Source organism: Leopardus geoffroyi, chromosome C3 (assembly GCF_018350155.1).
Source record: "Leopardus geoffroyi isolate Oge1 chromosome C3, O.geoffroyi_Oge1_pat1.0, whole genome shotgun sequence".
NCBI lineage: Eukaryota > Metazoa > Chordata > Mammalia > Carnivora > Felidae > Leopardus > Leopardus geoffroyi.
Window position 1 is genome coordinate 78,661,187 of NC_059338.1, and position 12,506 is coordinate 78,673,692.

Sequence of the window (12,506 nt, forward strand, 5' to 3'; positions counted from 1 at the left end):
TAGGTCTTCATTACCAGAAATAGAACTATTTTTGTTTGTTTGTTTCTGACTTCTTGAATTGAAACTATAACTCATTTAATTCCTATATTGTTGATTCTCATAAATAAATACATATCAGGTCATATACTTCTAAATATCACATTGACTTAATCTCTGAGGTTTTGATTTAACTGCTTTATAGTTCATTTCAAAATATCTTGCAATTTTCATTGTCATATTTTTCTTAACCCCTGAGTAATTAAGGAGAGCTTTCAAAAAAATGTTTAGGCACATGCTTTTTTTTTTTCTCTTTCAGATACATTTCCGTTACTGATTTTGAAGTCATTTATACTGTTGCCAGAGAATATGCTATCAAAGTGTGGTCCAGGGACTTGTACCATGTCATCAGCCAACAGTTATTAGAAATGTAAATTCTTTTTTAAAAAATATACTTATTTCTTTGGGGGGGGGGGGGGCATGTGTGCACATGAGCAGGGGAATGGCAGAGAGAGAGAGAGGCCGAGAGAGACAGAATCCCAAGCAGGCGCTGCACTGTCAGAGCCCTGATGAGGGCCTCAGTCCCATGAACTGCGAGATCATAACCTGAGCTGAAATCAAGAGTCTGACGCTTAACCGCCTGAGCCACCCAGGTGCCCCAGAAATGTAAATTCTTTTTTTTTTTTAACGTTTATTTATTTTTGGGACAGAGAGAGACAGAGCATGAACAGGGGAGGGGCAGAGAGAGAGGGAGACACAGAATCAGAAACAGGCTCCAGGCTCTGAGCCATCAGCCCAGAGCCTGACACGGGGCTCGAACTCACGGACCGTGAGATCGTGACCTGGCTGAAGTCGGACGCCTAACCGACTGCGCCACCCAGGCGCCCCAAGAAATGTAAATTCTTAAGCTGCACCTCAATCTACTGAATCAGACTCTCTAGGAATTGAAGCCAGCTATCTTGTGGCTTAAGAAGCTTAACAGGTGATTCTTATTTACAATAAAGATTATTAGAATTTCTTAAGAATATAAGCCTTTCTTTGTGACTTAGTCTATGGTCAAGTTTTTTAAAGAGACAATGTGTTCATAAAAACAATCCTATCTCTCTTTGTTGGGTGTAGAGTTTTACATTACATTCATTGTACTATTCAAATAATTAAATAATTTATATACTTTCCAGTTCTTCAATATTCTTGATCTATCAGTTTCTTTAGAGAAGCATAAAATCATGGTTTTTTTCCCTCTTGCTATATTCACTTATTACTTCAAGAGATAATAATTGATGTCCACTATGTGCCAAATACTGTTGTTATTTTTAATATTAAGGAGTGAACATCCATTCTTATTAATGCTATTACTTTTAAGTTCAACTCTTTAAAATAATGATATGCCTTTGTCAACATTCCCTTACTTAGGATATGCATCTTATACATTTTCTTACTTATATCTCATTTACTCTGCAATTTTATTTTAGGTGGGTCTCTTGTGATCAATAAGAGGTAGAAATAGATAGTTTTCTTATTATTATTGTTATTGATAACCTTCGTTAAAAGGTTAATTAGCTTATGTGTTGTGATTACAGGCATACTCAGATATATGTCTATCCACTAATCCTTTTTTCCAGATTACCATCCTTTTCTAATTGCCTCTTTCCCCTTCTTACTTTGTGAGGTTGATGAAAATATATCCCCTTTTTTATTGTTTTGCTAAAAAAGCACATATTTCTATTCTCTTTATTGGTGATTACCATATGGTTACTAAATATATATTCATCTATTGATTCAATGTGACTTGAACAAGATTGTTTTCCTAGCATTGACAAATTGATTCTAAAATTTATGTGGCAATTCAAAGGACCCAGAAGAGCCAAAATAATCTTTATATAACAACAGAACAAAATAAGATGGCTTTGAACTGCTGTCAGTTTTAGGCTAGGCAAAGAACAGAAGAACAAAAGAAAGGGGAGAAAAGAACCACCAGAATTTTTGATAGAATAAGAAGAAAATGGCATAAAATTTGAGTAATTAAATGTCTAGAGAGAAAGGAGAGTAACGCTAGGGCAGAAAAATTATTTCAAAAAATGAACGGTCTGATAAACTGAGAAAACTCTAAATGGGATAAGTATAAAAGAAACCAAACAAGGAACATCAAACCAAAAATTTCAAACAACAGTTTTAAAAATTAAAATCATCAGCTGAAAGCAAAAGACCCGGAGAAACCTTGAAATCGATCAGAGATTTAAAGACACAGTTTTGTCACTTCCTTGGGGCAGCCTACAGAGGTTAGCGGCCATCTCCTACTCGGCATCATGGCTGCCCTCAGACCTCTGGTGAAGCCCAAGATCATTAAAGAGAGGACCAAGAACTTCATCCTGCCCCAGTCAGAAAAAATATGTCAAAATGAAGCACAAGTGGTAGAAACCAGAGGCATTGACGATAGGGTGCACAGAAGATTCAAGGGCCAGATTTTGATGCTCAACATTGATTATGGGAGCAACCAGGAAACAAAGCACATGCTGCCTGGTGGCTTCTGGAATTTCCCAGTCCACGACGTCAAGGAGCTTGAAGACCTGCTGATGTGCAACAAATCTTACTGTACAGAGCTTGCCCCCGATGTCTCCTCCAAGAACCGCAAGGCCATTGTGGAAAGAGCAACCTCGCTGGCCATCTGAGTCACCAGTTCCAATGCTGGGCTGCACAGCAAAGAAAATGAATACACAGCTTAGCTTATGTGTGTGTGGTATTTGTGTTAATAAAACCATAGAACTAGGGGCACCTAAGTGGCTCAGTTGGTTGAGCGTCTGTCTTCGGCTCAGGTCATGATCTTACAGTTCGTGGTTTCGAGCCCCGCGTCAGGCTCTGTGCTGACATCTCAGAACCTAAAGCCTGCTTTGGATTCTGTATCTCTCTCTCTCTGCCCCTCCCCGGCTCATGTCCTCTCTCTCTCTCTCTCTCTCTCTCTCTCTCTCTCTCTCTCAAAAATAAATAAACATTTAAAAAAAAAAAAGTAAAACCAGAGAACTGCCAAAAAATTTAAAATAAGTAATAAATGAAAACACTTTTAGATGGTGTTGGCAAGATGGTGGGATTCAAAGTTCTCTGCTTGTATCTACCTGCGGCACAGTGATTTGGCATCAATCCTTGGGCAAAAGTGCCTTTGTGGGAGCCTTGGGACCCAGGTCGAACATTGTGATACCTGGGTAGAGTCCAAGACCAAGAGCCCGCACCCAGGTGGCTAACTGACTGGTCCTGGCTGCAGACCCAGAAACAGCTCTGTGCCCCTGCAGACTAGGCTACAGCCCCATTTGGTTGTCACGAGCACCATATGCTAAGGGACCGGGAGGAGTCACACCCACCCATACATTTAGTAATAGGCCACAGCCCTTACTTAGTCTGGGCTGTGGACCCTGAAGCCATGACCTGGCTTCAGACTCTCTTAGTCTCGGTCTGGGAGCCCCTGGACACAACCCACCCTGAAACAGCCCTTTAACTGAGCTCCAGCCACTCCCAGCTAGTCCCAGGGCAGTCCTACCAGTCCAGAGATCCCAGCAAGAGGCACTCCCGCTGGCACCCCTGGAGATCCTAAAATGTCGCTGTGCTTGGCTCCAGACCATCCAGACACGGTCTGTGAGAAGTCCCGCTGGTCCAGGGACCTGACAGGGGGCAAGCCCATCATGCCCCTGAAGGGAAGCCCAACAACCTAGAAATGATCCTGCGACTCGGCTCTAGTCCCTCCCAGCCACTAACTGCAACGGTCCCACTGACCCAGGTGCCCCGTGGGAGACCTGGCCATTCGTTGCCCCCCAGAGGCAGAGCAGACAACCTGGAGGCAGCACCAGATCCTGAAATGGCCCCGCGACTCTAACCCCTGCCAGTTGTGGGACATGAGCAGTAGCCCAGCAGGACACACACCTGCCCGTGCCCCCAGAGTGAGCCCCAAACCTCAGACTGACTACAAATCCTGAAACAGCCTCACAGTCCAGCCCCCGCCACGCCCAGCCACGCCCAGCCACGCCCAGAGAGACCTGCCCCCTCAGATACCGGCTGCAAAGTATGCCCATCTCTGCCTCCAGAGGCAGGTATGCAGACTCTAGTCTTGGCTGTAAAATCTGGAGCAGCCATGGTACATGGGTCCAGCCCCCTCAGCCATGATTGGGTGCCACTATTGCCCTCTCAAGGGGCCACCCAGTGACCAGGCAGGAGTCCTCTCAGGGAATAGGTAGGGGCCACACCTACCACAAAGCTGGTATCAGGCCAACTGTCTGTGGACCCAACTGAGGACTCTGAAATGGACCTTTGACTCAGCGCCACCCTACTGAACAAAGTCCTGGAGGCATTTCCGTCTACTCAGGGACCAGACAAGACCCATGCCCGCCCAACTCCCTGGTGACAGGTCCACCAGCCCCGGATACCACTGCAAACCCAGCAACAGCCCAGATAGTCTTGGATCCAGCCCAGTATGACGATGATTCCAGAGGCAATGCCGTCTGGCAATGCCCAGGAAACTGACAAGAAAAAGTCTTTATCTGCTGAAACCAGTCTATAACGACTAGAAGAGCCGTTGGCTCCTTCAAATGCACAGAACATTTGGGCTACATGGGTCATGAAGAATCAGGCAAATATGACACCACCAAAGGAAACTTATAAAGCTCCATTAACTCCAAGGAAATGGAGACCCAGAAACTGCCTGACAAATAGTGCAAGATAATCATCCTCCAGGAAGACATAACAATCCAGATTAATTATTATATTAGTCAGGATTCGCCAGAGAAACATAACCAGTAGGATGTGTATACATATACACAAAAGAGATTTATTGTAAGGACTTGTCTTATGCTACCATGGAGGCTGACAAGCCCAAAGATCTATAGTCTGCAAGCTGAAGACTCCAGAGAGCTGATGGTATGGGTCCAGTGTGTGTCCAAAGGCCTGAGAATCAGGAGAGCTGATGGTGTTGTTCCCGTTCAAAAGCTAGCAGGCTTGAGACTCAGCAAAAGCCCGTGTCCTAGTGTGAGTCCAAAGACAGGGGACAATTAGTGTTTCAGAAAAAAAGCAGTCAGGTAGAAGAACCCCCCTTTATTTGGGGGAGGGTCAGTCCTTTTTTTCTATTCAGGTCTTCAACTGATTAGATGAGGCCCACCCACATTAGTCCAGGCAATCTCCTTCACTCAGTATATCAATTTAAATATTAAACTCAACCAAAAATATCCTCGCAGAAACACTTGGAATAATGTTTGACCAAATAACCGTGTACCCCATGGCCCAGCCAAGTTGATATAACACTAACCATCACACTTAGGCATTTACTAACAGAGTTCCAAACTTCATAAAGCAAAATATGGCAATACTGAAGTTAAAAATAGCCATCTCTATAATCATAGTTGGAAGTGTTATCATCCTATTCCAGTATTTGGAACACTAAGACAAAAATCTCAGTGTACTCATCCAGTGAATTGTTCACTTCTGATATTAGACTTTTCAGCCCTAGATTTTCCATTTGGCTCATTTCTGTCGTTCTCGTTTCTCTGCTAAGATTCTCCATTTCCTCATATGCCCACCCTTTCCATGAACGTGATTTCAAGAGCTGTTTGCATGTTTTCGTCTGCTACTTCCATCATCTGGATTTTTCCAGGACTGTTTCTATTGACTACTTTATGCCTTGATTGTGGGTCACATTTTCCCACATGTCTTGCACTTGTAGCGTATATATTTTTACTGTATGTTCAGCCTCATGAATAATCATCCAGATGTTTAATCCACTTGGATTATGTTCCAACAATGGCATTTGTGTGTGAGAACCATAAAGTTTAAAACGTTTTCTCAAACTCTCCTAACAGAGATGCCCCAGAGACCGTCTTCACACTCAGATCTATTTACCTTTTCACCAAAGTAATTTCCCTTAAGGACATCATTATACTGGCTGTTCTGTTAACATATGCTTCATGCTGTTATAAGGCTACATGGTGATGATGTATATGTCCCCAAATGGTTGTCATAATTAAAATTATTCTCCTCCTACATATTCTTTCAGTAGGTCCTCTAGGCAAAAAGAGTAAGACCAGATGAGACCAGGAAGCCTAGAGAGACTCATTATCAGGAAGATTTTCCCACCGAAAGTATAAAGATGGCAAAATGAAGAGGGCCCCCTTCATCAGAAAGTTGAGTTTCTGGCCCGTATCTCCCAGAACAAGACCGCAGGCATCTCATTATTTTGCACTTGGTTTTCCTTTGCTGTAATAACTGGAACAATGCTGACCTCATGGGATTATTTGAAGGATTAAATGAGATGAACTGTGTCCGTATTTGGAGTTCACGGTAAATACTTGATAAACACTTGTTGAATCTGAATATGACCGTTACATAGGACATTGGAAAAAAGCAAAACTCGGGCGTTGGGTATAAAAAACAAGGAATCTCTGGTAGCTCGTGATCTGGTGCATTTCCACCTCAACTTGCTCCTTTGTGAAAGGGGGGACTCCTCAGCTGCCCCGTGAGGAAATGGGGCAGGTGAACTGCAATGATCCTATAAAATGGCGAACGCGGTGCCCGCTATAAAGTCTCCCTGTAATTAATATTAGAACTTTTGGCTTAACATTAATTTTTTTATGTGATCTTCCACAGATGCATTATGTTCTCATTTTCTGGAGCTTTAGGGCAAAAAAGCACTGCTCCGTTTAATCCATCTTCTCTCCCCCACGCATGTGCTCCCTCCTTCCTGACGGTTTTCCTTTCTCTGTTTTCTTTCTGCTTTAGGCTCAAGTGGATTAACTACTTCTGAGCATTTGAGACTGAGATGAATCCTCCCGAAGAAATCTCATCACAGATGGTTCGGAGCTGCACTGATTAGAATGCTTACTGTTCCAGCACTAGGACACGTTTAGAGGTGAGAAAGATAAAAACATTTCTTTCTTAAGCTGAGGATTTCCCAGAAGGTAATAGGAAAAGAGTCTAAATCAAGGTTAAAAAATGAATACATTATCTGTTTGATGTTTACCCATTGGCAGGTCTTATAAGTTAAGAAGAAAGTAATATCTTTGAGGGGGTTCACATTTAAAATCAGTTATGAACGAAATCCGATGGCATTGAGTGTTTGCATTAGATAAGCTCCCCAAAGCCTAATTCTCAAAGTCAAAGATTTTATATTTCCATTACTTTTCCTTTCGACCATTCTACCAATGTGATGAAAGTGTACTGGATTCACAAAGAGGTTCTGGACAGCTGCTTATTAACTTTGCAACCTTGGGCATTTCACAGAAACCTTGCGGGCACCCTGTTTATTTGCAAAGTGAGAGAGTTAATGCCACTTATCGGCATCCTTTCTCTCTTCTGGTCCTACTGTTCCTGTCCTGTCCTGTCCTGCCCTGAGTCCTCAGTATTGCTCTCCAAAGCAGTTAAAAAAAAATAATAAATCCTTCCTCCAGGATCCCCATCTCCAATCAACAGTTTCAACCGTCCTGAAATTATTTTTTTGTAAAATGAAAATGTGATATCAAAAAAACACTCTTTGGGGTGCCTGGATGTCTGCTGCCAAGGCCGTTAAGAGGCAAATGTACTTCTGGGTCAATGACCTTGAAGGCTGTGGGATCCTGCTGACATAGGTACAACTGGAAGGAGAGATGTTCTATCCCTATTGGCCTATGTGCGAGTGAAAAATAAACCATTATGATGTTATACCATGGAGCACTGGGGGCTTCTTTGTTATCACAGTACATCATGGCATAGCCTGACTGATAAAGTTGCCAATATTTTAAAATTAAGAAGTTTCACGTAAAAATCATGAATCCTAGTTTTATTTGGAAAAACTAGAACATTTCTGATGGTGGGTTTGGACCCTTGAATAGCAGCAATCTGCTGTACCTTGTGTTCAGCTGGAACACGTGTGATCTCTTACCCACCACTGCCTTTCCCTTCTGCTGCTCTTGTTTCCATTATCTGCCCAACTATTGTTCTGTGTATTTGAGTTTGTAACCCATGGTCTACAAAATATAATTCCAACCAATGTAGCATAACAGGCCCTTCCTGACTTGAGCTCACTTGTCCTTACGATCTTGCACCAAAATGCACTGGTAACCTTGCATTTGAAGTTGCTCAAAGATTTCATTGCCTTCCATGCCTCTAATATTTTGGGTATTTTGGTCTCTTGGCATCTATGGTCCTTGCTGCATTGTTAATTTGGCGGATACTTCTCCATTTTTCAATATCCAACTCCTATCTTACCTCTTTGGGAAATCTTTCCCATGCCTTTTTAGCACTTCTCCCAAGCAGAACGATTTCTCCATGTTAACACTTACCCTCTTGTCTTTCTTATGTATGTTCTAATTCCCAAACCCAAGCACGGTGGCTGGCACAGGGCAGGTGCGTAGCCCATGCTAACAGGGTAGTTGCTGAAGTATGGCATTTGTTTTTCAAGTTTCAGAGCAGCGCATGCACAGGGTGATGATTCAAATAGCACAGAAAAGCTCATGGCGGAAGAAATGCTCCCCCCTCCCTGCTCTTAATGCCGCTAATCAGAAACAGCCTCTTTTTCATACCGTTTCTGCTTTATTTATTCCATTTACTACATTTGAAACTGTATTTCTTGATTTATTGTTTTCCTCCCATCTCACCCACCTCTCCCCAGCATCTCAGACTACTGCTGCTAGCTTTACGCTCCGCCAGTTGCCTTTAAAACTCTCATCGTAAGTGTTAAGTTCTGGTTTCTGTTCCTCTCAATAGTGTCTCTTAAATTTAGCCTCTTCTTTCCTTTCTGCCACATCCCCCTCTTGCCCCCATAGCCTCATTCTGTAGACATCACTGGCTGTCAAGGATGTTCATATCGAGACTGTACTGCCACCCTAATCAGATCTTCTCTGATTTATGTATTCATTTGGTCCAATACCTTTGTCCTTACTGCACAGCCAGATGCCCCTCCCCTACGCCTTCCAACCTCTCCCTTCGCACCCCTGCCCCACGCTACCTTCCCAGCCGACCCATTTCTGACAAAAGCAAGGAACAACGCTCTTCTGCTCTGAAGGCTTCCAGCCCAATCTGTTTTCCTCTCCTTGCAAGCCTACTCATTCTGTTATTTCCTAAATCATCACAGAAGCAGGGCAGCTGAGAGCTGAGTCAGGGACTGTCCCAGGCACTCTGCGTGTGAAAAGAAATATGCCTTATAAGCTAAGTAAATCAGGAGTCAACATTTTTCTTTATAGACACAGATTCGACTTAATGGGCTGAATTAGTAAATCCAGAAAGGGACCTGTCCGAGAGCCAAGTCCATCATCTTTATAACAGTGTGGTGTTTTGAGAGCATAACTCTATAGTCCTTACAACTCAGCGCTGTCAGGATCACTGAGGAGGCAGCCACTGTAAGAGAGGGATGGGTAATTTTTTTCCACTTCGGTTTTTACAGTGCAATTAGCCCAGCTGTGGAAGGTTGAAGTCTTGGATTCCTGATCCAGAACTATCAATTCTTTGGCTGGACTAATCAAACAAATGGGCTTAATCTCTGTCTGAACTCCTCCATCACTTTCTAGGTCATTACCAACTCTAGTTGACAAAGATGTCACTCCCCTGGTGAAGATTCTTTGGACTCCTTACTCATTTCTGCTGTCGCAGTCGCCTCTGGGTACCATAGATGAAGGGGCTCTGGTGACTTTCTGAATGAGTATTGTTGTTTAATCTACCTAGCACTTATCCCCCCTCCTTTCAGCAACCTAACTCTGATTTTTCATGGAAACACACTCTACCTATCCACATATGTGACATTGGTGTGGCTCACCTCAACCTCCAGTTCTGGATAAGCATGTGACTCAGCCTTGGCTAAGGGGCACACGCCACCATTCTGGCCACCAGATCAAGCTCCAAATGGGCATGAACAAGTCCAAGTGACTCATACTATCTTTCGGGTGTGCTCTGGGAGAGAACTCTTAGAATAGAACCAGTACTGAGACTACAGAGTTGAGAAATGGGTTAAAAACCATGCTCTCATGTCATCTCTTAACTTGAATTCTCTTGAAAGCAGAGCCTAAGATGAGAACTTAGGTTCAGGAAGTTTATTTGGGGAGGTTCTTCCAGGAAGGAGTGAGGAAGTAGGGAGAGTGGGAATGAGGAAAAGGAGAGCCACTGTAAAGGTGTGTTTTTGTGTTTCGAGAAACATCTATTGAAGATGTCCTTAATCCCATGGGAGAGATACAAACAAAGACAATTCCCCCTCAAAGAAACTCTGGGTATTATTTTACATATAATGATGCCTATGGTTGCTGCAGTCAGTTTGTGGTCAGCATGCTACTGAAGCTCACAGAAGGAGGACAGAGTTAGGAAATCCAAGAAAATTGGAGTGAAGTCATGCCAGAGCCTTGATACTTGGTGCCTGCTCACTTCTGGACGAATTGTTACATGACATAGTCACATTTTGCTGTTGATTTAGCTGGCCTATATTGGGGTTCTTGCTACTCTATAGCCAAAATTATCTTGACTGATATGCTTACTACTGAATGTATTAGAATGAGGAGGAACGAAGAGAAGTTAGGGCAACCATGAAGTTTTGACCTTGGTGGCTGGGCCGATGATGAAGCCGTTCACTGAGACAAGGAACACTCTAAGAGGCCCAGACTTGGAAAATGGATGATAACTTGAGTATTTAATATGTTGGACTTGAGATGCCTGCTTGACATTCACTTGGAGAAATCCAGGGAGCAATCTGACATGTAGATGTGGATCTTTGGGTTTAGACAAGTTTAGGGTACCACGTACATGGGTGAGAGTTGAAATGTGTGATGACTCAGACCACGCACAGAGAGATGGCCAGGTGAGCAAAGAGACATAAATCAGCAGAGGTATATCAGAGTCCCTTTAAGTCATTAAAAAAAAAAAAAGTTGATGTGCTTGGGGGAAAGTAATCCAAACTAGATGTATAAGGTGATAGACTCTAAGAAATGAGACTCATACCTCATTCCTTGAGGATTTCATCCCAGTGCACCACAGGTCAAAGTGGGCTCCAGAAAATAGATAAAGCAGGAAATTATACCCACAATCTCTCCCAGGTTATGGGCTGTGCACTTTGCAGTTGGGTCTCAACAAGAGCGTAAGAGAACAGGAGGATACAACGAGAGAGAATGGACGTGCCCAGAGTCCTCACTCTCTGCCAGGGATCGTGCGTACCATGTGCCATTTCACCTTGTGGCCCCCCTGTGGGATAGGCACTGTTGTCGTATTCATTTCACAAGGGAAGCAAAGAGGCTCCGAGAACTTAAACAACTACCCACAGTCACGTGCCAGCAGGTGATAGGACCCACAACCCAGAACCCCGGTCTGCCTGATGCTAAAATCTTTGCTATCTCCACTACTGTATGTAGTCTCCGTTAGGGATATACTGCATGTTCTTGTAGAATAGTAGTTTGTGTATATATTTACCTTCCTTGTAGGCTGCTGGTGGCATATTTCAAACTTCTTTTCTAATTATGAATTACATAAGCAACGTAGTAGAGTGTATTATGAGTAGATTTGCCTATGAGGAAAAGAGAATATCTTTTGAATAAATGATAAATGTTGGCTAGATCATAGATTGATCCTTCATGATTGTGATAACTCAGATTACTATTAAGCAGACAATTGCCTCCCTAACCCACTCACTGTGGGTAGAGTATATTTTCTACCCATTAATGTTGGGCTTGACCATATAACCTATTTTGATAAAGGGATGTTAATAGACATGAAACAAGCAAAGACTTAAGATGTCCTTATGGGGGGTGGGCTCCACCCCCTTGCACGTCTAACCATTACCATGAGGAAAATGGGCCCCCGGAAACCTGCTGGTCCCACATGAATGAGAGACACATGGAGGGGTGTTGCTGCCACTGACCCATGACCAGCAGCGTGAAGCAGAGCCACCAGAACTGCCTACAAGCTGTGGTTGTGTGGATGGACACTTACCATTCCACGCTACCGAGGTCTGGGGCCGTGTGCTATGCAGCAGGAGCCAAATGATGCAATTATTATCAATATAAATGACATTTCTTGATCTGATGCATCCATTAATTCAATATTTATTTGACAGTTACTGTAGTGGGACCCAAATACAAATGATGAAGACAATAGGCACAGCCATGTCATCATAGCTTAGTAGAGGAAAGAAGTATTTAAATAAAGCATTGCAACAATATATTGTTAGAATTCTGCAGGGGAATGATAGGAGGGTACAGAAACCATAGCACAGGCATCATCCCATTGTGGGTTTATGGTCAAGAGAGATTCCTGGAAGAAGCAACATCTCATCTGTCACCTGAGAAGGAAGTGATATTAAAGTTAGTTGGGAGAGGAGGACACTTGGGAAGGAGAGAAGGTGGGGGGAAGAGAGGACGTTGCAGGCGTCCTGCAGAAAGAAAGGACGGCATGTGCAGTGTCCCAGGGGGGCAGAAAGAACAAAGACTATCAGGGAATGTGAAAACTTTTCAATAAAATGGAGGCCAAAGGGATCAGAATGGATGGATGGCTGATCTCAGATCTCAGATCATGTAAGCACTGTAAGTCTTGTTAAGTCTTGTTAAGAAGTT

At 43.2% G+C, this 12,506-nt stretch overlaps 1 protein-coding gene and 1 long non-coding RNA gene across 2 annotated transcripts in view; both read left to right on the forward strand.

Annotated features, from left to right (window-relative positions):
* Positions 1–2,281: 2,281 nt before the first annotated feature.
* Positions 2,282–2,645, forward strand: LOC123586757 (60S ribosomal protein L32-like). Its single transcript, XM_045456147.1, has one exon. The coding sequence runs from the start codon at positions 2,283–2,285 to the stop codon at positions 2,643–2,645; it is 363 nt and encodes a 120-aa protein (XP_045312103.1). The 5' UTR covers position 2,282.
* A 4,085-nt stretch (positions 2,646–6,730) lies between these two features.
* LOC123585426 overlaps positions 6,731–12,506 on the forward strand; it is a 107,725-nt gene continuing 101,949 nt past the window's right edge. Inside the window, exon 1 of the long non-coding RNA XR_006706157.1 lies at positions 6,731–6,856. This is a non-coding gene — a long non-coding RNA (uncharacterized LOC123585426). The remainder of the gene's footprint in view (positions 6,857–12,506) is intronic.

Bases quoted from the DNA above. Each gene is read 5' to 3' on its own strand.
- LOC123586757 (XM_045456147.1), top strand. From the start codon at position 2,283: ATGGCTGCCCTCAGACCTCTGGTGAAGCCCAAGATCATTAAAGAGAGG.